At 58.4% G+C, this 18,828-nt stretch overlaps 7 protein-coding genes across 7 annotated transcripts; 3 read left to right on the top strand and 4 right to left on the bottom strand.

The window, feature by feature from the left end:
* Window positions 1–1,068: 1,068 nt before the first annotated feature.
* LY79DRAFT_592865 (uncharacterized protein) lies at window positions 1,069–2,388 on the top strand (the record flags this gene model as incomplete). The annotated part of the gene is made up of 2 exons (XM_060561479.1): window positions 1,069–1,553; window positions 1,611–2,388. The coding sequence occupies 2 exons, from the start codon at window positions 1,069–1,071 to the stop codon at window positions 2,386–2,388; spliced, it is 1,263 nt and encodes a 420-aa protein (XP_060410599.1).
* Window positions 2,389–4,456: 2,068 nt separating this feature from the next.
* Window positions 4,457–7,128, top strand: LY79DRAFT_592864 (uncharacterized protein; the record flags this gene model as incomplete). The annotated part of the gene is made up of 7 exons (XM_060561478.1): window positions 4,457–4,569; window positions 4,644–4,754; window positions 4,810–5,137; window positions 5,191–5,599; window positions 5,626–5,814; window positions 6,030–6,914; window positions 7,040–7,128. The coding sequence occupies 7 exons, from the start codon at window positions 4,457–4,459 to the stop codon at window positions 7,126–7,128; spliced, it is 2,124 nt and encodes a 707-aa protein (XP_060410598.1).
* Window positions 7,129–7,484: 356 nt separating this feature from the next.
* On the bottom strand, window positions 7,485–9,362 carry LY79DRAFT_694028 (uncharacterized protein). Its single transcript, XM_060564788.1, has one exon. The coding sequence runs from the start codon at window positions 9,177–9,179 to the stop codon at window positions 7,737–7,739; it is 1,443 nt and encodes a 480-aa protein (XP_060410597.1). The 5' UTR covers window positions 9,180–9,362; the 3' UTR covers window positions 7,485–7,736.
* LY79DRAFT_343383 (uncharacterized protein) lies at window positions 9,363–10,159 on the top strand. Its single transcript, XM_060552585.1, has one exon. The coding sequence runs from the start codon at window positions 9,546–9,548 to the stop codon at window positions 9,996–9,998; it is 453 nt and encodes a 150-aa protein (XP_060410596.1). The 5' UTR covers window positions 9,363–9,545; the 3' UTR covers window positions 9,999–10,159.
* A 23-nt stretch (window positions 10,160–10,182) lies between these two features.
* LY79DRAFT_522580 (aldehyde dehydrogenase) lies at window positions 10,183–11,904 on the bottom strand (the record flags this gene model as incomplete). The annotated part of the gene is made up of 2 exons (XM_060555458.1): window positions 10,183–11,557; window positions 11,621–11,904. 2 exons carry the CDS (start codon window positions 11,902–11,904, stop codon window positions 10,183–10,185), a joined length of 1,659 nt encoding a protein of 552 aa, XP_060410595.1.
* Window positions 11,905–12,639: 735 nt separating this feature from the next.
* LY79DRAFT_564245 (uncharacterized protein) lies at window positions 12,640–13,040 on the bottom strand. Its single transcript, XM_060558632.1, has one exon. It carries the CDS (start codon window positions 12,932–12,934, stop codon window positions 12,680–12,682), a length of 255 nt encoding a protein of 84 aa, XP_060410594.1. The 5' UTR covers window positions 12,935–13,040; the 3' UTR covers window positions 12,640–12,679.
* A 2,228-nt stretch (window positions 13,041–15,268) lies between these two features.
* On the bottom strand, window positions 15,269–17,011 carry LY79DRAFT_522597 (uncharacterized protein; the record flags this gene model as incomplete). The annotated part of the gene is made up of 1 exon (XM_060555460.1): window positions 15,269–17,011. The coding sequence occupies one exon, from the start codon at window positions 17,009–17,011 to the stop codon at window positions 15,269–15,271; it is 1,743 nt and encodes a 580-aa protein (XP_060410593.1).
* Window positions 17,012–18,828: the final 1,817 nt, after the last annotated feature.

The raw sequence follows: 18,828 nt of genomic DNA, 5'->3' as shown, positions 1-18,828 counted from the left end.
TTGGTTAGGTAGCTTCCGGCTTACGATGCACAAAAATTACCAATAAGGGAGGAGCCAGCGCAGGTGGGACATGCGGCAGTAACTGATTTCCCTACATGCAGCGCCAGCACCAGAGAGAAGGTACCTGCGAGTACTTTTCTGTCACTTGCGCCTTCCCTAAAAATGTCCAGTTCATCCCGCAGGCGTCGTCGTCTTCCGTGTATCAACCTGCCTCCCTGCGCCAAGGTGATCCATGTTCCCGTTCATGTCCCCCCACTTCCATAACATAATAGTACTACTGTTCGCTTTCTCGTCTGTAAGTAAGTACAGTGACATGTAACAAGTCTGGGCTCACCTGCTTCCCCCCATTCTGGGGATTCCTCTCCAAGACCCTACCCTGCAACCCAGCAGAACAAGTCGGATCTCGGTAACTTTTCATCTCAGCATCAAGCCGTGCTCACTGAAGCTTCGTCATCTCACAAGCATACCATCTTGTCTTTTACCCCCCTCCCCCCTCCTCCCTTGAATGACAGCTGGCTCTCACCTGGCCGTCTGCATCAGACCACACCCGCATCAACCGTATCTCAGTCTCGCTTACCTCCTTGGGCTATCTGTGGCTCGAAGCCCCCCCTGGAAAGCCGAATCCCTCCCTGGATATCTATTACCCAAGTTCACGTTGCCATACACTCTGTGCGGTTTTCAACACGTGGCCGACATGATGTGCCGTTGACCTTTGCCGACTCGGAGACTTTCGTTTTCTTTCTGCGAATCGGGTCACCTAGAACTCCTTGTCGTCGACCTTATTTGCAACCGCTGCAACGTTTTTGTCGCCGTCCAGTCCTCTCGTTCGCGCTGCGGCTCTCCTGCGCCACCCCTCGACGTAAATCTCTAGCACCATGGCTGCCACGAACAGTCCCGCAGGCGGTTTCGCCATCACCAAACCGCGGCTTCTGCTTTTGATGTCACTTGTCATAACGTTTGTCTCCCCATCTTGAACACGTCAGGCGATTCTCGGAGGGGGTGAAAGAGAAGGCTGCTAACATGAAGCACAGCTGGTGGTTTGCTCATCTTCTTCCCGGCTACAAACCCATGATCAAGGCCGAGCTCAAATCGAGGTTAGATGAGGCAAGACAGAAAATCCCAAAGATCAAGGTCGACTGGGAGCCCACCGCCGACCCGCGAGCCAAATACAACGCCTCCAAGCTGGCGTTGATCATTGAACCGCGCCCTATCCCGCATCTTGTGCCTCAACTTCTCCACATGACTTCCGTTGTGCCTCCGGACTGGAGGTTTCTATTTATTGGCTCCAAAAAAAGCGTGGTCAGCGTCGCTCGGAGTTACGGCATTAAGCACCAGCAAGTCATCGGAAAACTTGATCTGATGGTTCTTCCCGACCCCTGGAAGATCGACACCAAAGAGCATGTCTTTCGTATGTTGACCGATGTGCGATTCTATGACGAATTCCTTCCTGGGGTGGAATGGATTCTAAAGTTCGAGTCGGACAGCATTCTCTGTTCCAACTCGCCCAGAAGCCTCAATGAGTGGCTAGGGTGGAGCTGGGCCGGCGCTCCCAGGTATGCCATGACGATGTGCTGACCGATGCTGGCCTTTCTTGCTAACCCTGCATTCAGAACCCCTGACGACCGCTTCTCGGGAAACGGTGGCCTTTCTCTCCGACGAGTATCCTCTATCAAGAGGGTACTTGAATTCCAGCAGCGATACAACGACACGGAAGCAGAAGACGAATGGTTCGGCAAGCGGCTTTGGGTTATGAAGGGTGAGAAAGTTGCCCACGGAAACAAGGGCGTCTTGGCCGTGGAAGACATGTACTTGGAAAAGCCCATGGGCTACCATATCAGGGACGGTGGCAATAGCCTCTCGGACGCGGTCTGGAAGGATCCGAAACAGCGAAAGAAGATTTTCAACTACTGCCCAGAGATCAGCATGATCATGGACATGAAATTGGAGCGCGAACGTTGCGATGATGACAACGGAGAGGGCGGCCTTGGCCCAACGGATGCCGAAAAGGCAGAGGCCGAGGAAGAGGCCAAGAAGGCAGCCGAAGAGGAAGTGAAGAAGGCGGTCGAAGAAGCCAAGAAGGCAGCTGAAGAGGAACGCAAGAAGAAGGAGGAAGAAAAGAAGAAGCAGGAGGAAGCGGAGAAGGCGGCCAAAGAAGAGCTAACAAGCAAGGTGGAGAGTTCCCCGACGCAATCCGACTCGGGAGACACTTCGCCACTTACGAGCGAAGAAATTGCTGAGCTCCTTCGCCAAAAGGATGCGTCGAAGGGTGGTGACAGCACGGGTATCTATGCTGACGATGCTTTGGGGAAGGCAACAGCTTCGGGTTCACGATCGGATGGCAAGGAAAAGGCTTCCTCTGTTGGCCAAGTGTCATCACCGAACAAATAAGGAAGGCTGGCTCGCAAACGAGCAGGTTTCAAGGAGAGGCTCATCAAAGGGGGCTCAGCACGGCGATGGCATTAGGTTTTAATACGGTATGTACTTTTGCCTGATGCCGTGGTGTCGATATATAGGGTCCAGGACGTTGAGCATCAGGCCGTCCGTCGACGATACAGACACCACCGAGATGACAACAGCCAAGGGAATATAGCGACGAGGGCCTCGAGGTTACGGAAGGCCTGTAATGTTGGAGGACTGTCGGCGACTCACTCACCAGGGTGAGGCCAGTGGTGACGACCCCGGGAGGGATCAGCAAGCGGTTTTAATATGTATAAGGGGTTCTCCTGCGCCATGGGAGGCGGCATCGGGACGATGCCACAGTTGATGGCATACCGGTTTCGGCTAAATGATTCACGTGGAGCGTCTTGGGATGGAGAGGCAGGCCATATTTACATATTTACCTTAGCCAGGTAGTTAGCAATGGTGACTGGAACAGGTGCACTTTGGTCAGCGCATGTGGCAGTTTGTTTTGATATGGCAATGGTGGCGTGTCGTTGTGTGGGAGAAGCTGCGTGATGCCCGGGCCCTTGAATTACTTTCGGCGCGAGACGCATTCTGCCGCTCATCAGAGTCCAGCCCCCCAAGCACGGGCTGGCTACGTGCAGATGTGGCGAGATTTGGGGGATGAGTCTGAAGCTTGCATGCATGGTGCAGAGGGGATGCTGCTGGGCCTCGTCCGCATCCAGGTAAGGTTCGGCTGGCGCTTACAGTTTCCCGCCCGTGACATTACCACAGCTGAACCAGACTGTCGGATTAGGCTACATCTGTTGTTACCTGAACCATAGCACCAAAGACCAGCTGCTCGATATGAGTGCATGTGTCAGTGCCAAGCCCCCACGTCTTTGGAGCGAGAGAGTAGTTGAGACGGCGGATCTAAACTACAGGGGATACACACGACCGTCACCTGCGTGGTGCAGTAGTGCCAAGGCCCTGGGGCGTCCCCACTTCCACGCGATGATTACCTACCTAACTACGGAGTAGGTGGACGGGAACGCCGCCTTCGTTCCAATTCTATTTATCCTCTCCGCCTACCTGTCCGTACCTTACACATCACCACACGGGCTAGCTTTGGCAAGCCCATACATGATACGGATATAGTACTTACTACCTTCCTTGGGCACCTACCGATTGCCACCCTTCTTCCCTCAGAATGATAACTTCCAGTACCTAAATCAAACAACGCTGCGGTAGACGACGCCCTTCAGCAGCGTTGCTGGCATCGGCGCCGTCTTTTGTTACCTCGCCTGTTTTCTTCTTGTTTTGCACGAAATGGCGTCGAAATATGCGCCCTCGGCCTGGCTACTTTCATCACTCGAGCCTCTCGGGACTCGTCAGTGCGTCCGCGACTAGTCTCTCCTGTCCCATCTCAGCCTCATCATGGCTTGTCGCCTAGCCCGCCTTGGCCATCGATGATCTCTCGTGTTTTCATGCTTCTGCCCGTTTCCGGTCCTTCGTTGCTCCACACCCTCTCCATCGTCGGTTTTTTGTACCATTTCCAAGCCCGCCGTCCCATCTCCGCTCCGATGGCTCCTTCTTGGCGGTATCCGTGGGCAGACACGGCCAAGTCCCTCATGTTATGTCCATCTTATAATGGCCTCGCTCTACGCAGGCCGTCCTAGACCGCACCAGCTTGACGCATCGGCCCTACGCAAGGTAAGCTCCTGATCCTTCTTATTTTCTTGGTTTGAGCACCTCGGTCCTCCCGACCGAGGGAGACTAGCGGCTATGGCTCTCGTCTACCGTCGCCTTTCTTCGTCTAGGAGGACCTCATGGCCGACATCAATACAGCCGTCGCCATCACTACGTATATAACATCGCAGTCCACGCCATAAGGGTCCATGGAGAAACCCAAATTCGGCTCCTTCTATCAACGCGATTTTTAAGACCATAAAAGAAGCCCCGTCCGTCGTTATTCTTCGTCTGTTGAGTCGTTGCACAGCCTTTCTTTGGAACCCTCTTCCGGCCGGAGTTACCTCCACCCAATCGACTGAGACTGCACAGCTCCAATACCATCACGATGCGTTGGTCCCCCGTGCTGCTCGCCGCCATTGCAGGGCTAGAGGCAGCTCATGCTCACGGAAACGTGGCGCACCCCAACATAGTGTTGCCGCGTCTAAAAAACAAGGAAGAGTTGCGGCAGAGGCGCGCGGCATTTGAGCCTTGGAACCCCCCTCCGTGGCTAACAAGCCTCACAACCACGCCAGGAACCATTTGGATTCCCGTCAGGCCTCTACTACCATCCCAGTTGGAGACAACGATCAGTGTGGAGGAGACTTTGGAAGGTGTGCAAACGGATTTTGCTGTTCAGCTGAAGGGTACGTGGCTTCATCCTTTTCCCCTTGCGGGGAGCAATCGACTAATACCGGGTAGATGGTGCGGAACGGGACCAGACTCCTGCAGTTCGCCCGACTGTCAGATCAACTACGGTCCAGCCTGTGATGGCAACCAGAAGCCCAGCGGCGCTGATACATCCAAGGACACGAGAACTCGGAAGGGAAGCGTTCCTTACGGTGGCGTGGGCATCTATTCCTGCGAAAAGGACGGCGATATTGCCGTCACCTATGATGACGGTCCTTACCTTTATACCGCAGCCATGTTAGACGCCTTCAAAGCTCATGGCGCCGTCGCCACCTTTTTCATCACCGGCAACAACCTTGGCAAGGGTCAGATCAATGTGAAGTACCGCGATGTCATCAAGGTTAGCTCTCCCATCTCAATGGGTTCACTAGGACACAGGCCTAACTATTCTAGCGCATGGTCGCCGAGGGCCACCAAGTTGCTAGCCACACTTGGTCGCACGAGAACCTCGACCAGATGACGGCAACGCAGCGTAAGAATCAGATGATTTATAACGAGATTGCATTGAAGGATATTCTCGGCTTCTACCCTACCTATATGCGTCCGCCTTACTCTATTTGCGGAACTGATTGCCAGAAGCTGATGGTGGACCTTGGCTACCACATCACCTATTTCGACCTCGACACTGAGGGCTATCTCCACAGCGATCCCAGTCAAATCCAAGTCAGTATAGACCTGTGGGATGCGGCCATGACTGCGCGATCGTCTTGCAACGCCAGTTATCTGCACATTGAGCACGACATCCACGAACAGGTTGCTACGACCTTCACCAACCATATGCTCGACTCCATTGTCGCCAACGGTTGGAGGGCCGTGACCGTCGGCGAGTGCTTGGGCGACCCCCGGCCAACTGGTACCGCGGCAACGTCCCCGCATACAACTTCAAGATCAGTGCCGTCAGCCCCAAGGCCTGCACCGGCACGAGCCCGGCCACCTCCAAGGCCACCTCCAAGGCCACCTCCAAGGCCACCTCCAAGGCCGCTTCCACCCCCCCTCCGCCGCGTCAAACTCCGCCGCGTCAAACTCCGCCGCGCCAACCTCCACCGCTCTCCCCGTATCGCTCGATGCCACTTGTGGTGCCACGGCCGGAAAGACCTGCCAGGGCTCCTCCTTTGGCAACTGTTGTTCTGTGAACGGATGGTGCGGCAGCACTTCCGCCTACTGCGGTACAGGCTGCCAGCCCAAGTACGGCACATGTGGGAGTCAGTCTTCGTCGGTTGGGGCGAGCACAGGTAGGACCCCCTCATCTTCATCGTCTGGCCGTGGCAGCAGCAGTACTGCATCCCCTTCTGCCTCGGGGGCCATCAGCGCTGGCGGCAGGACAAGCTCGTCCAGCAGCAAGACCAACAGCGTCAGCGCTCAGTCCATCGGCTCGACCTCTCGGTCAAGCTCCTCCACACGATCTCCTTCGTCGGCTTCCTCGGCTTCGGGAACTTCTTTCCCTCCTAGTGCTGCTGCTGCCTCCCCCAGCCCTGCCACGCAGTCTGCTTTGTCGGCTCCGTCGCTTTCGCTATCTGCAGGAAATTCTTCCTCTCCCAGTGCTGCTGCCTCCCCCAGCCCTGCCACGCAGTCTGCTTTGTCGGCTCCGTCGCTTTCGCTATCTGCAGGAAATTCTTCCTCTCCCAGTGCTGCTGCCTCTCCCAGCCCTGCCACGCAGTCTGCTTTGTCGGCTTCGTCGTCTTTGTCGTCTGACATGAGCTCTTCAGGAACTTCTTCCCCTCCTAGTGCTGCTGCTGCCTCCTCCGGCCCCAGCACGCAGTCTGCTTCCGCCTCTGCTGCATCTCCATCTTCCACTCTTCTCGTCTCTACGGACGGCGCTTGTGGCGCTACCAACGGAAAACAGTGTTCCGGCTCGACTTTTGGCAGTTGCTGCTCCCCGTACGGATGGTGCGGTTCCTCCGCTGCACATTGTGGCAGCGGATGCCAGTCTGCTTACGGCACTTGCACCAATGTCGGCGGCAACACCAAGATGTCGCTCGACGGAGCCTGCGGCGCCTCAGCCGGTAACGCCACCTGCACCGGCTCGGATTTCGGTAACTGCTGCTCCCAGTACGGTTACTGTGGTAGCACTAGTGATTTCTGCGGTGCCGGTTGTCAATCTGGCTTCGGTACCTGTTGTGAGTACTCCATTGAGGGCGATACTGTTCGAGAGCGGCTCCCCTTGCATCCTTCTCTTTTCTCTGTTCGCTGACCCGTCTTTTCCCTTTTTCAGAGATACAAAGCAACCAATGTTCCTGTTCAGTGTCGACTGCTGATGCCGGTCCGCCCACTGCGACAACGCCTGCGGTGCGGCGAGTCTGTCGGCAGCAGGACGACGAACCTCTGCCCTGATCTTCGCGTTATGCTCGCCCCCCACCCGGCACGATACCCTGCCGCCATACGGCATCAGCCAGATCAGGGTAGCGTGTTGTGGTGGTATGCCGCCAAACAAAAGCAGCACATAGCCGAGCTGTGAGCTGACGGGGAGCCGTGGCAAACACAGCAGTACAAATTTCAATTCGCAAACAACATCCTATAATATTAATGTCTTATGATAATTCTTTTATCGGTATTCTCACTTGTTTTTATGGGGTTTGCTGGTCTGTTCTTGTTGGGGGAGCCAAGGGCATTGATAGGCTTTTAATCAGTACATATTCTACATTCAACCCCCCCCCAGGACGTGAAGAAGCAGCTTATTTGTTCGACTGGCATCGCGAGCCGCAAAGTCTTTTCTCGGCTTTCATGACCGTAAGCTGCTGGCCTTGTTCGTGACTCTCCTCTTCCAGCGGAGGGGCTGAGCCGAGGTATGAAGTAGAGCGACACAATCCACTACGATCCTGTCGCAAATCATTCATCTACGGCTTTTTATATATGTGAAAGTCGGATTGGCTTTCTAGATAATATGGATATGCCAAATCGTCTCTGAGAGAGCCAACCATCTTATCCCCATCCCCTTCCATCTAACCCTGGCTCCCTGCTCGCCTCTCCCTCCGAGCCTTCAAGGCAGTCGCCCGATCGACCTGCTGCGCCGTAAAGGACGCGCACGCCGCCCGCTCGGTCCCCAAGGCGTCGGCCGTACCGACGACGACGGCGTGGATGCGGTCGAGGCGCCGCTCGATGCGCCGGAAGACCTCCTCGGCGCGCTCGCCCTCGAGGCGGTCCGCCTCGGCGACGGCGGCGACGGCCTCCTCCTGGTGGCGGAGGCAGCGGCTCGCGAGCCCGTGGTCCTCGTTGACGCGGGTGACGATGTCCGCCGGGAGGGCGCCGACCTCGAGCGGCTGCCGCTCGGCCGCTCTGGCGTGCTCCCCGCGCAGGGTGGCGGCGTGCTGGAGTTTGTCGCGGGCCCGCCGGCGGTGCCCGGCGATCTGCGCGGCGAGGGAGGCCAGGCGCGTCTCGGCGGCGGCGTCGGCGACGGCCCAGGGGTTCTCGGCGGCGGTGCCGGGCGTGTCGCTGGCGTTGGGGCTCGCAGTGGCGGTTGCGGCGGCGATGGCCGCCGCTGCTGCCGCCTCCTTAGTGTCTCGGGTCGCCGGGTCGCCGCCGAAGAGGAGTGATCCCAGGCCGACAGGAACGGGGCCCGCAGTGCTGCGGGGGTCGCTAAAGAGGGAAACGAAGGTCGCGGGGCCTCCCGTACGGCCCGAGGGGGGGACGGTGTCCCGGATCGTGTCGGTGCCGGGGCTCCGCAGCTGCTTGAGCTGCGCGAAACCGCCGACTCTGGGGTCCATGAAGGACGGGGGAAGGCGGTCCAGGATAGCTTGGGGAACTGCGGGGTCCTCGGGGGTTGCAGACTTCTTGGGCTCGGCATGATGGCTCTTGACGAGGGAGTTGAGGCGCGGGGTATCATCGCTCTCGTGGTATACTGTGAACGGGTCTACAGGGGGCTCGGGGCGACAGGCGGTCGGGGGCGGGGAGAGGTCCCCGACGGCGGAGGCCGGACGCTTCTTTCGTCGAGCGGCGGCGGTGGTCGGGGGGTCGTCGATGTCGCCGGCACAGACCTTGGCGCTGTGCTTGTCGACGAGGCCCCGTAGGGACCAGTCCCGGATGTGGTGCGCGAGGCGCGGCTGCCGGGCGTAGAAGCTGCGCTGGACGCGGAGGACGTCGCCCTCGAGAGCACCCGAGCCGAAGCACAGGCAAAGGGCGACGACCTCGTGGGACGGGGGCTCGATGCCGTTGTGGTAGGCGGCCTCAACGGCCCAGCGGAGCCCGCAGTCGAGGCTCGGCATATCGACCTGCGCCTCGATGGTGTCGACGAGCATCTTGCGGTAGTCGTCCGAGACGGTGGCGGGGATGCGCTCGACGAGCCGCTGCTTATAAGCGCGGAGAGCCGCGGCCCTGGCGGCGGGGGACTCGGGGGCGGGAGATATGGCGCTAGGGGGCGTAAAGACGGCAGCCGTGGTGTTCTCCATCTCGACGGAACCTGGTGTGCCGCTGAAAGATTCCGGGATGGGATTTTTGATAGTTGGGTGTTGATGGCTTGAGAAGACGAGGCGAGGGGTTCAGGGGTCGATTTTGCGTGTGGCCTGGTAACGAGGCTTTCGAGCGGAAGGAACGCTCGGGAAGCACCTGCTATTGGGATTTAATTGAGAACTGTGGAACCACCGGATGGTGAGGTTCGTCCAAATGTGAATGAAGGAGTAGTGTTGCGGAGGTGTACGGATGCTTTTGTTTCTCTTTTTGGCGTGTTCATTCGAGCGTTACGTTGTATGTTGTTGCAATGGAGGATATCGGTCGGTCGGTCGGTGAGGTAACGAGTGTAGGCGAAGCAGGAATGAATGCGGCTCGAGGGATCAACGTTTGTAGATTGGGTGAATGAGTTCTGTTTCATAGGCATCCCTTTCCTTCTATTCGTTCTTCTAATACTTTTGTCTACACGGCTTCAGATGCTGCTTGATGATATGTTCTCGTCGGATTGCATGGCCCCTCGGGAAGAGGTGAGAGATGGCCTGCTGATTCGTTCGTTTAGAGAGGTCTGCAGTCCGCAGAAAGAGGGAGGCAGCGAAAGAGGAAAAGGGGGGCCACAGGAATATGTAGGTACGAGAGTTTTGTTTATGAAAGACGGCCGAGATGCAGTTGGGTTTCGGGAGGGAGACTGCATCGCAGCAGTCACGACTACCATCGTACCTCACAACCTATATACTCTTCGCTCAACGATGTGTCTCCATTCAAGCCCACGAATATGTGACGTCTCGACTGGTGGCCGCTTGAAATTTCAGAGTCTTCACTGAGCCCAGCACAAAAAAGAGACTGTAGCAACAATGCATCGTCCCCTTGGTCGGACCATGGGCGTTGTATTTGCAGATCCACGCCAAACCTTGGGCTGTACCAGGGGGTTGAGTTGAGCTCCGCCGCCGATGGGACGTCGGCGCTTGATATCAAGTGTGAGCAATCACCGAGCAACGGGTGAAGGAGCTACCCGCTCGTCAAGTTGACATGAACCGCTTTCACGTTACAGTACCCCAACAGCCCGGCCTCCCCCAGTTCTCTCCCGATGCCACTCTGCTTCACTCCGCCAAACGGCACCCTAAAGTCCGAATCGTTGCTGCTGTTTACCCAGACCATGCCGGCCTCGAGCTCTCTCGCAACGCGGTGCGCCCTCGCCAGGTCCTTGGTAAACACGGCGGCGCCCAGCCCGTACACCGAGTCGTTGGCCATTTCCAGCGCCTCCTCCTCGGTCCAGAACTTCACCACGGCGGCGCACGGCCCAAAGATCTCCTCGCGATAGACGCGCATCGACGTTGTCACGTCCGTAAACACAGTCGGCTGCACGAAGAAGCCCTTGCCGGAAGCCTGCGGGGCCGGGGCGCCGCCCAGAGCGATCGTTGCCCCCTCATCCTTGGCCGACTGGACGAAGCCCAAGACGCGATCGTACTGCGCGCGTGTGATCTGCGGGCCTTGGTAGGTGGCCTCATCAAAGGGGTCGCCGACGACAGAGATATCGCGGACCGTGGCGGCGAACTTTGCGATGAAGGACTCGTAGACGGCTTCTTGGACCAGGATGCGCGAGGTGGCCGTGCAAACTTGCCCCTGGTTGCTCATGATACCCTCGTGAGACCACTTGGCGGCCTGGTCGAGGTCGGCGTCGTCGAAGACGATCAGGGGCGACTTGCCACCGGTTTCGAGTGTGACGTTCTTTAGAGTACCGGCGGCGAGCTTCATAATCTCCCTACCCGTGGCGGTACTTCCGGTGAAGGCGACCTTGTCGACCCCCGTGTGCCTAGCAAGGGCAGCGCCAGCGTCGGGGCCGTACCCGTTGACAATGTTGACGACGCCCGGAGGAAAGCCGGCCTCTTTGATCAGCTGGGCCACGTACAGCATGGAGAGCGGCGTCTGCTCGGCCAGCTTCAACACAAGGGTGTTGCCACAACTCAGCGCGGGCCCCAACTTCCACGCGCTCATGCACAAAGGGTAGTTCCAGGGGACGATCTGACCACACACGCCGAGCGGCTCCTTGATCGTGTACGCCAGCTTGCCCGGGCCGACGTCCATGGTCTGGCCGTGGATCTTGTCGGCATAGCCGGCGTAGTAGCGGATGACCTCTGAGAAATGCGGCACGTCGTAACCACGGGACACGGAGTAGGGCTTGCCGTTGTCGAGGGTCTCAATGGTGGCCAGAGTCTCGAGGTTGGCGTCGACAAGGTCGGCAAGCTTCATCATCATGTACCCGCGGTCAGTGCCGGAGAGGCGGCTCCACGAGGGGTGCCTGAAAGCGGCTCGCGCAGCAGCGACGGCGCTGTCGACATCGGCAGGCGTGGCGGCATACACGGAGCAAATGTCCTCTTCGTTGCTACGTCGGGTAAGCAGACGGTCTTGGTCTCGCACGAGGAACAGATCAGGGCGGCAGTCTCACAATGGATTGGTGGTTGGGAGGGTCTGGGCGTTGGAACTCTGGACAAACTCATTGTTGATGAAGAGGCCGAGGGGCTGCGTCCATGTCCTGCCGTTCGGGGCCGTCAGCTCGGTGGCGGCGGCGATGGTGGTCCGGCGACGGGGCGAGGTTGCGAAAGCGCGATTGGCCGACGGGATGAGGACCCTCGACGGCGGGCAGGATGGTCGGGTCACCCCGGCCACAGCACGCAGGCCCAGGTGGCGGCGGGCCAGGTCGGATGCAACAGGGCGGGCGGATATGGACATGGTTCGCAAGGACGAGAACGAGAGGGGGACTACCGGTAGGGGGACTACCGGTATATGGCGTGAGGTCGTCTGCAAGTGCCGCAAGGCACCGATTCGGGCAAGACCCGTGGTGCGGGGTATTGCTACCTACTATGTACGGATAGATTGGGGCCCAGCCCAGATCCCGATCGTACCTACCGTATCTATCTGGCAACGGCCCCTCTTTTCTTTTCTTCGTTTCCAACCCCCCCCCCCCCCTGGCTTCTCTTGGTGTTCCTTACTAGTTAGTACACCTCCGCCGCGGCTGCGGAACTTATCTCCCGATTCGCCGTTGCGGAAGCTGTGTCGATGAGGTACGGTACCTAGTGAAGCTCGGGAAGTTTGTGGATAGTTCATGAGCCAGACCTCGAGGCAGCCAGCCCTGCCCTAGAGCTAGGCAGCCCCAGAGCTTATCGACACGGTCGGTTGGCTAGTGGGTGTGGGTTGAAGTGCCAAAAGGGTGCGTGCTACTCCCACACCCCTTCTCCCTAAAACATGACTGAAAAATAATTACCGTACTACACCAAGAAGAGACGGCGCCAAGTTAAGCGGCCGTGATGAGGTTATCCATCCGGACCACGGTACCTACAAACGGGCGTGTCTTTGCTGTTGTCGTTTTGTCCGTTTATTGGCTCAGCCGTTATATCCGACAACATCGGCCTCCACTGCGCCGAGTCAAAAGACCCCTCCCCTCTTCTACCAGAGAGCCAAGTGCCCAGAAATAGCAGCAAAGAGGAGAAATCACACAAACACAAACTCAATCGATTCGCGAATCGATGCCACCGTCAGCTCGAAGCATTCCGTCGACCCAACGGCTTGGCTTACGTCGACGTAGTATCCATACGGGACGGGATAGTTTTGATTGACCTCGGGAGGCGCCGGGAGCTGCAGGGTGGCAGAAAAGGATATTTCCGAGGACACAGGGTCGCGAGGGAGATGCTCGGAGCGCCAGCCGTTGATTGCACGAGCGAGCGAGCGAGAGAGAGAAAGAGAGGGAGAGAGACACACACATCACCTCCTCCCGAATTCAGCGAGGCACTCCGATCGGCCTGCGTCTCGACACGGAACGGGCAGAGAGAGGCTAAGGTAAGCTGCAAGCCGTGGATGTGGATCGGAACATGCATCATCTTGCAGCTTGGACGCCAACCGCCAGCTTCAAAGTACACTATCAAATTCCAATGTCAAATTCGACTGCTCCATCCCCACCCCCCGCTGCTGTACCTAGCCCACCTGACCTGCAGCACCTAGGCATACTCAAGGTAGGTATGTTCCCGTCTTCTAGATAGTGGCACTTCTTACAGGGTACCAACCGGCTGCAAGCTGCAAGCAAGGTGTGAAAAACGGCTTGGACTGTGAAATGCACAGAACTAACTACCCAGTTTGGTTGGGTCCATATCCGTACATAAAAGTGGGATGGGAGATCACCCAGCCGCGCGCCCCACCTGCCGTTTCCCGGTTCCCCGTCTCCCGTCTCCCGCCTGCCGTCTACCGTTCTTCTCCTCCCCCTTCATTTTCTCCTAAGCGCCACTTCCGTCTCTTCTTGTCAGACCCTGAACCGTCTTCAGACGCAAACCGCCACCATCATAACCGCAACACCGAGTGCGTCGTCTCCCTCACCTTTGGCCAACTACGTCCGGACTCGCTGAGACGGATTGTCCGGTCGGTTGGGCATTAAGCTCTTCACTGCCCTGGCGCACCAATGCCGCCCGAGACACACCATCATCCTCCATTACCCAGACATCATTTAGCATTTGGCGTGGGCGCCCGACGGGAGACACACACACACACACGCACACACTGCCTGCTTCAGGCCGCAGTATGACTTGCCGAATCAGAAAAGGATGCAACTTGCACGCGCTTCTCCCCCCCCCTCACCTGGCCTAGGGCAGGAAAATACTACCTACGTGTAGGTACCTACCTAGATGGCGGGGGGAGGTCTGGAATCCCTCATCGGCTAGCGCGGGACTGCTTCCTTTCCGCCCCAAGAAAAGTGCTGGCGAGCGCGTGTGCGTGCGTGACGTGGCCGACGCCCTGCCAGCTCGCAAACTGCACACACAACCCAGGGACTCAGTCAAAGCATGAGACACCTTGCCGACACTTTTCCGGTCGTATTAGAGAAACTTACCAGCGGTAGCGTGGCAGTATGTCAATTTTGTTTTTGGTGGTACAGCAGCCACCGATCCCCCCCCCCCCCCCCCCGACAACGACGGCGGCGACCGACGATGATGAATGGACGGATGGAATGAATGACTTGCATTTGTGACATAAGCTGACTTGCTCCGGCATCATCCCGCGGAAGATGAGGCACATCCTCGTCGCCCCGGCATTGGCAGGCGATCGTCTACCTACACACTACTCCGTATGTTGCGACTCATATCAACACGCCCCTCCGCCTCACTTGTCACTCCCAACCCCCCACGCCATGGACCATGGGCTCGTCATTGCCGCCCGCCCTAGTCAAGGTTGCGCCCCGAGCCCGCTATTTGTCATTTGCTTTTTCGCGCCCAACGCACGTCTGTCAACTAACTGTCTGCAGACCAGACTAATCCGAGCACGTAGCCTGCCATCTTGTCTCTACTTTGGCCCTTCACCGATGGCTGGTACTTCGAGGGGAGGCACCGATCGAAGTAAAAACTGACTGTTGACAAAACACACACAAACACACCCAGAACAACACGGCTCACAAAGATGCCGGCGGCTGTCAAACACACACACACACGGTCCTATCCAGAATCCGGGGAGGAAGAAGACAAAAAAGAACACCAGCAACATGAAGTCTGGCCGAGATATTAAATCCAACGCTGTGGAAAAGTTGATTTGGCCGGACTGAGTCCGGGAAGGGGAGAGGAGAGGATTCCAGGCCAGACGGCTGCTCCCATCCCCCTCCACCCCTTTTCTGTTGTTACTGCTTACTCTTTCTTTGCAGGCCCCCCCCATCTGTGCCCATGCAGCCAACTCCTATGATAACCTCCCATGATATGACAAGGAAAAAAAACAGAAGAAGCATGTGCGTCGGTCGCCCAACTATGCGATTCTTTGAAGTAGCCAAAACCCCAAAGTCCCATTTTTTCGAAAAATCCTCTTCAACCCTCCCCCTTGTTTGTTTCCCTCCCCGTCTTGCTGCTATTATAATCTTGTATGTGATATATCTGCGATCGAGTTCGAACGGCGAAACGAAGTGGGTATAAGCTTGGTAGCGAGTGTCGATGTAAAGAGTTAAAGAAAAAATTGAAAATTCCAAAAAAGAAACGCGCAGCCGAATCCCACCAACCTCTCCCTCCCCCTTCCCCCCTTGAACAATGAACCACCTTTTCTGTCGTGCCTTTGCTTTCCCGTCTTTGCGTGTTTACCGCGGCCCGCCGTCGTGGCCGTGTTGGCCGTGATGACCCGGCGGGCCCGCGGTCCTGCTCGCGAACCCCGTCTCGTGGGGGACGCGCGCGTAGCTGGGGTACATGGGAGCACCACCCCCGGCGGTGACGTTGGGCCCTACGTCCGATCCGGGATAGGAGCCCTCCATCACGCGGAGGGGTGGCAGCCTCTCCCCGCCCGGCGCCGTCGACGGGGGCCGCTGCGGCATCATGCCGTACGCGGGGGCCTGCAAGGGCGGCAGGTTGCCGGTCTGGGGGACGGGCGTGCCGTACGACGGCATCGAAAACTCGGGGGTTTGTGCCGATTCGGTGCGTCGCCGCCGCGCCGGCCGTTCCACGGATGACGCCTCGCTCGACGCGTACCCGTGCTGCTGCTGCTGCTGTTGCTGCTGCGGCTGATGGGGCAGCATGGGAGCCTGCGTCAGCGGGCTCGTCTCCGCCATCGATCCCCCGCTCCTCGAGCACGTCGGGCTCGGCGGCCCGTTCGCCATGTCGCTGAGCGGCGTCCGCAGCACCACGTCGCGCAGCCGGTTCCGCTCGTCCCTGTAAAAGTCCCTCTCGTGGGTCACGTCCCGGAGCCTGGCCTCCAGATCGCGGCTCCTCTGCTCCAGCTTCTGCAGGTTGGCGATCTGCTCCTGGTCCCTCTCCTTCTTCCGCTGCCTGAACCGCGCCGAGGCGCCGGCGTTCCGTTGCCGCTTCTCGTCGGCCTGTTTCGAGGCCTGGTGAACGTCCACGGGTATGAGAATGCCGCCCTCCTCTCCCGGAAGCCTGACCACCATCCCGCCTTCCGCCTTGGTCACGTCGGACCGCAGGCTTTGGTATAGGGACGTCCCGGCGCCGGGTGTGGACCAGACGGGAATGCCTGGCGACTGTGGTGGGGGGAAGCCCTGACCGGGCGGCAACATCGGCTGGCCTTGGTACTCGGGTCCCCTACCGTGGGGATCTCGCGTCATGGGGGGCAGTTGGTGTCGCTCGGCGCTTCCGGGCGGCATGTGCCCGATCATGGGCTGGGACATGGACCGTGACGGCGTCGTCAGCGATGCGATCCCCGCCGACGAAGGTGCCGGACCGGAGAACGGGTGGCCGGGCGCTGTGCGGTGTGGTTCCGAGGGACCGTCGTCGCCTGGGTAGGGCCGCTTTGCCCGCGGAGGCATGAAATGGGTTTGGTGTGGCTCGGGGGCCCTCATGGCCGCCTGGCTCATGCTCGCAGCCCGGGTCTCCCTGGGGCTGAGCATCTGCCTCGGAGCACCCATGGGCGGGAACGGGAAGCCGCTCTTGGGCGAGCTGTGATCTGACGGCGTGTGGCCCAGAGGCGTTGTTGTCGGGTGGCCGGCCGGTGTGCCGGGCTGGGATCCCAAAGGCCCGTGGCTCTGGTACGTGTACTGGCGGTCGACAGGCGTGCTGTACTGCCTCGGGGGCATACCGTAGGGCGAGGTTTGGGCATCAACCACTCGGGGCTGTGACATCTCGCCGGCGGAGCCTTCCGATTGTGCTTCGTTGATCAATCCCCTGATGCCCAACGACCGCGGGGCAAAAGGGTGCCTCACGCCAGCTGCGGACGGAGCGGTGGCAACATCTTGAGACCCCGGGCTACCTTGAGCTTGAGGATTCTGCTGAGAGGTGAAGGGGTCTCGAGGCGGTGACTGCGTTTGTGCTTGCGTGGTAGTAGTAGTAGTGGTAGTAGTAGTAGTAGGGTGAGATGCAGGTCCCCTCTGTGACATCGAGACCTGGTCCCCTACACTCTCCCGGCCTTGAGGGCCCGGGCATTGGCCGTCCTGGCCAGCACTCGAAGCGGAACGGAAGTGCGGATTTGGGACCGGGGCCGGTTGCTCGGATGCTTGCGCGTTGTCGGGCCCAGACTGTCGGGGTGTAGTCAGGTAGCTCGTCTGTGCGTTGTCACTCTCCCTAGCCTCACGGCCGCGCTGAGGGTTTTGTCCAGAAAACCGGACAGCTGCTGAGACCGCCAGGTTGTCGGCTTGGGTGGGACTAACTGGGTCGAAGCCAACAGTCCCGAGCTATAGACGTGAAGACGGGGGTCAGGAATTCAGGTGGAAAGCTTCGCCGACGGCCACAAGGGGAAGCCGCGTTGGTGGGAGTCGTGAGGGTCCCAGGGCCGAACGGAGTCGACTTGAACAGGCTGGCAAGCTGAAATGGATGGACTCGGAAACCGCCCCAGAGGGTGAGACTGACGTCTTTTTGTGTCGACGGAGACAAGACGACGTCCCGGATGTCGATGATGCCAGATGAGGGACGGTGACGATAGGTCGTTGCAGGGAGAGAGAGAGAGAGAAAGGGAAGTTCTCGGATGGCCACAGGAAGACTGTGTGTGGAAGGTAAAAGAGTTGACAGAGGTTGGCTGTGCTAATCGGGGTTAGATGCGGGTGGCAGGGTGTGTGGAATAAGTGCAGCCAGAACGGACCACTCAAGGCCCTCGAACCGATTCCCGGGCAATGAATGGCAGAGGAGAACCTCAGGCACTGGATGAGGGCCGGATCTACTCACCAGAAACAGCCGCCAGGGAAGACGTGCCGGCCTTGAAATGGTTTCCGCGTCAAAGTTGGGGTTGGGTTGGTTCGGAAAAGGCGTCGGATCGAAACAGGTCGTCAGCGGGCGGCGTGTTTGAGATGTTTGAGATGTTTGGTCGTAGAGCGAGGACCAGGCAACGCCGAGGCGAGATAAGTTGTCGGGTTCTGTTATTGAAGTATTGAACGACCCCTGGCTGCGGTGGTGGAGGAGGAGGAGGAGAAGGTGGAGGTGGTGGTGGTGGTGGTGGTGGTCGTAGTCTCCTCTCTCTCTCTCACTCACTCTCCCCGAGTGTTCGCAAAACCTTGGCAGGGTAGGTATGGTTAACCAAGAAATGGGCCGGAGCGGTTGAGTAGGTAGGTGAAGTGGAAAGTGACTGATGATGAGGATGCTCGCTCGTAGGCCAAGTACGCTCAAATGTAACGGTTCTTCATCACACGACAGAGGCTATCAGATCAGACAAGGTCGGGGAGGAGCCGGGCCTATTTGATTTTTCTTTCTTTCCTTCCTTTCTTCCTTCCTCACTCAAAGCTGCCCCAGCATAGTTGTTCCATGGCGGCATAGCGTTCTTATCGAACCCCGGCAACTGGCCGGGGAGTCAACGAGCTTAAGATGCATGGGGGTGTGGTGGAGGTGGAGGAGGATGGGGAGGAGCCAGAGGAGGATGAACGGCGACATGGATAAGGTCCATATGGGCACATACCGTAAGTAGTAGTAGGTAGGTAGGTTGAAGCTGTCTGTTGGGTTGTTGTGGTGGAAGTTTGGCTGGCCGGGGTTACGTGGGAACAACAAGGGAAACACCCGGGGGGTATCCCCAGCCTCGGCGCCATAAGGTGCTCAGACAATGACAGGGCTTAGTAGACCAGTGCTTCTCGTTCGGGTCCAGAGACAAGTCACGGTACAAGATCCCTACTACTGACACCACCCACGCCACGTACCAGCAGCCCTCTCTCGCCCGCCGTCTGTCCGTCTGTCTCGTCTTGCTTTGGCTGGGACCTTTGACCTTGGGAAGTTT

This window comes from Colletotrichum navitas (assembly GCF_030913465.1).
Source record: "Colletotrichum navitas strain CBS 125086 chromosome Unknown LY79scaffold_66, whole genome shotgun sequence".
In the NCBI taxonomy this organism is placed as follows: Eukaryota; Fungi; Ascomycota; class Sordariomycetes; order Glomerellales; family Glomerellaceae; genus Colletotrichum; species Colletotrichum navitas.
Note: the sequence above shows the minus strand (reverse complement) of the source record. Positions and strands in the feature narration are given on the sequence as shown.

What these genes read in the sequence shown, in the direction of transcription:
- LY79DRAFT_564245 (XM_060558632.1), bottom strand. Translation starts at nt 12,934, where the DNA reads ATGTGTGTGTCTCTCTCCCTCTCTTTCTCTCTCTCGCTCGCTCGCTCG.
- LY79DRAFT_694028 (XM_060564788.1), bottom strand. Translation starts at nt 9,179, where the DNA reads ATGGAGAACACCACGGCTGCCGTCTTTACGCCCCCTAGCGCCATATCT.
- LY79DRAFT_343383 (XM_060552585.1), top strand. Translation starts at nt 9,546, where the DNA reads ATGCGGCTCGAGGGATCAACGTTTGTAGATTGGGTGAATGAGTTCTGT.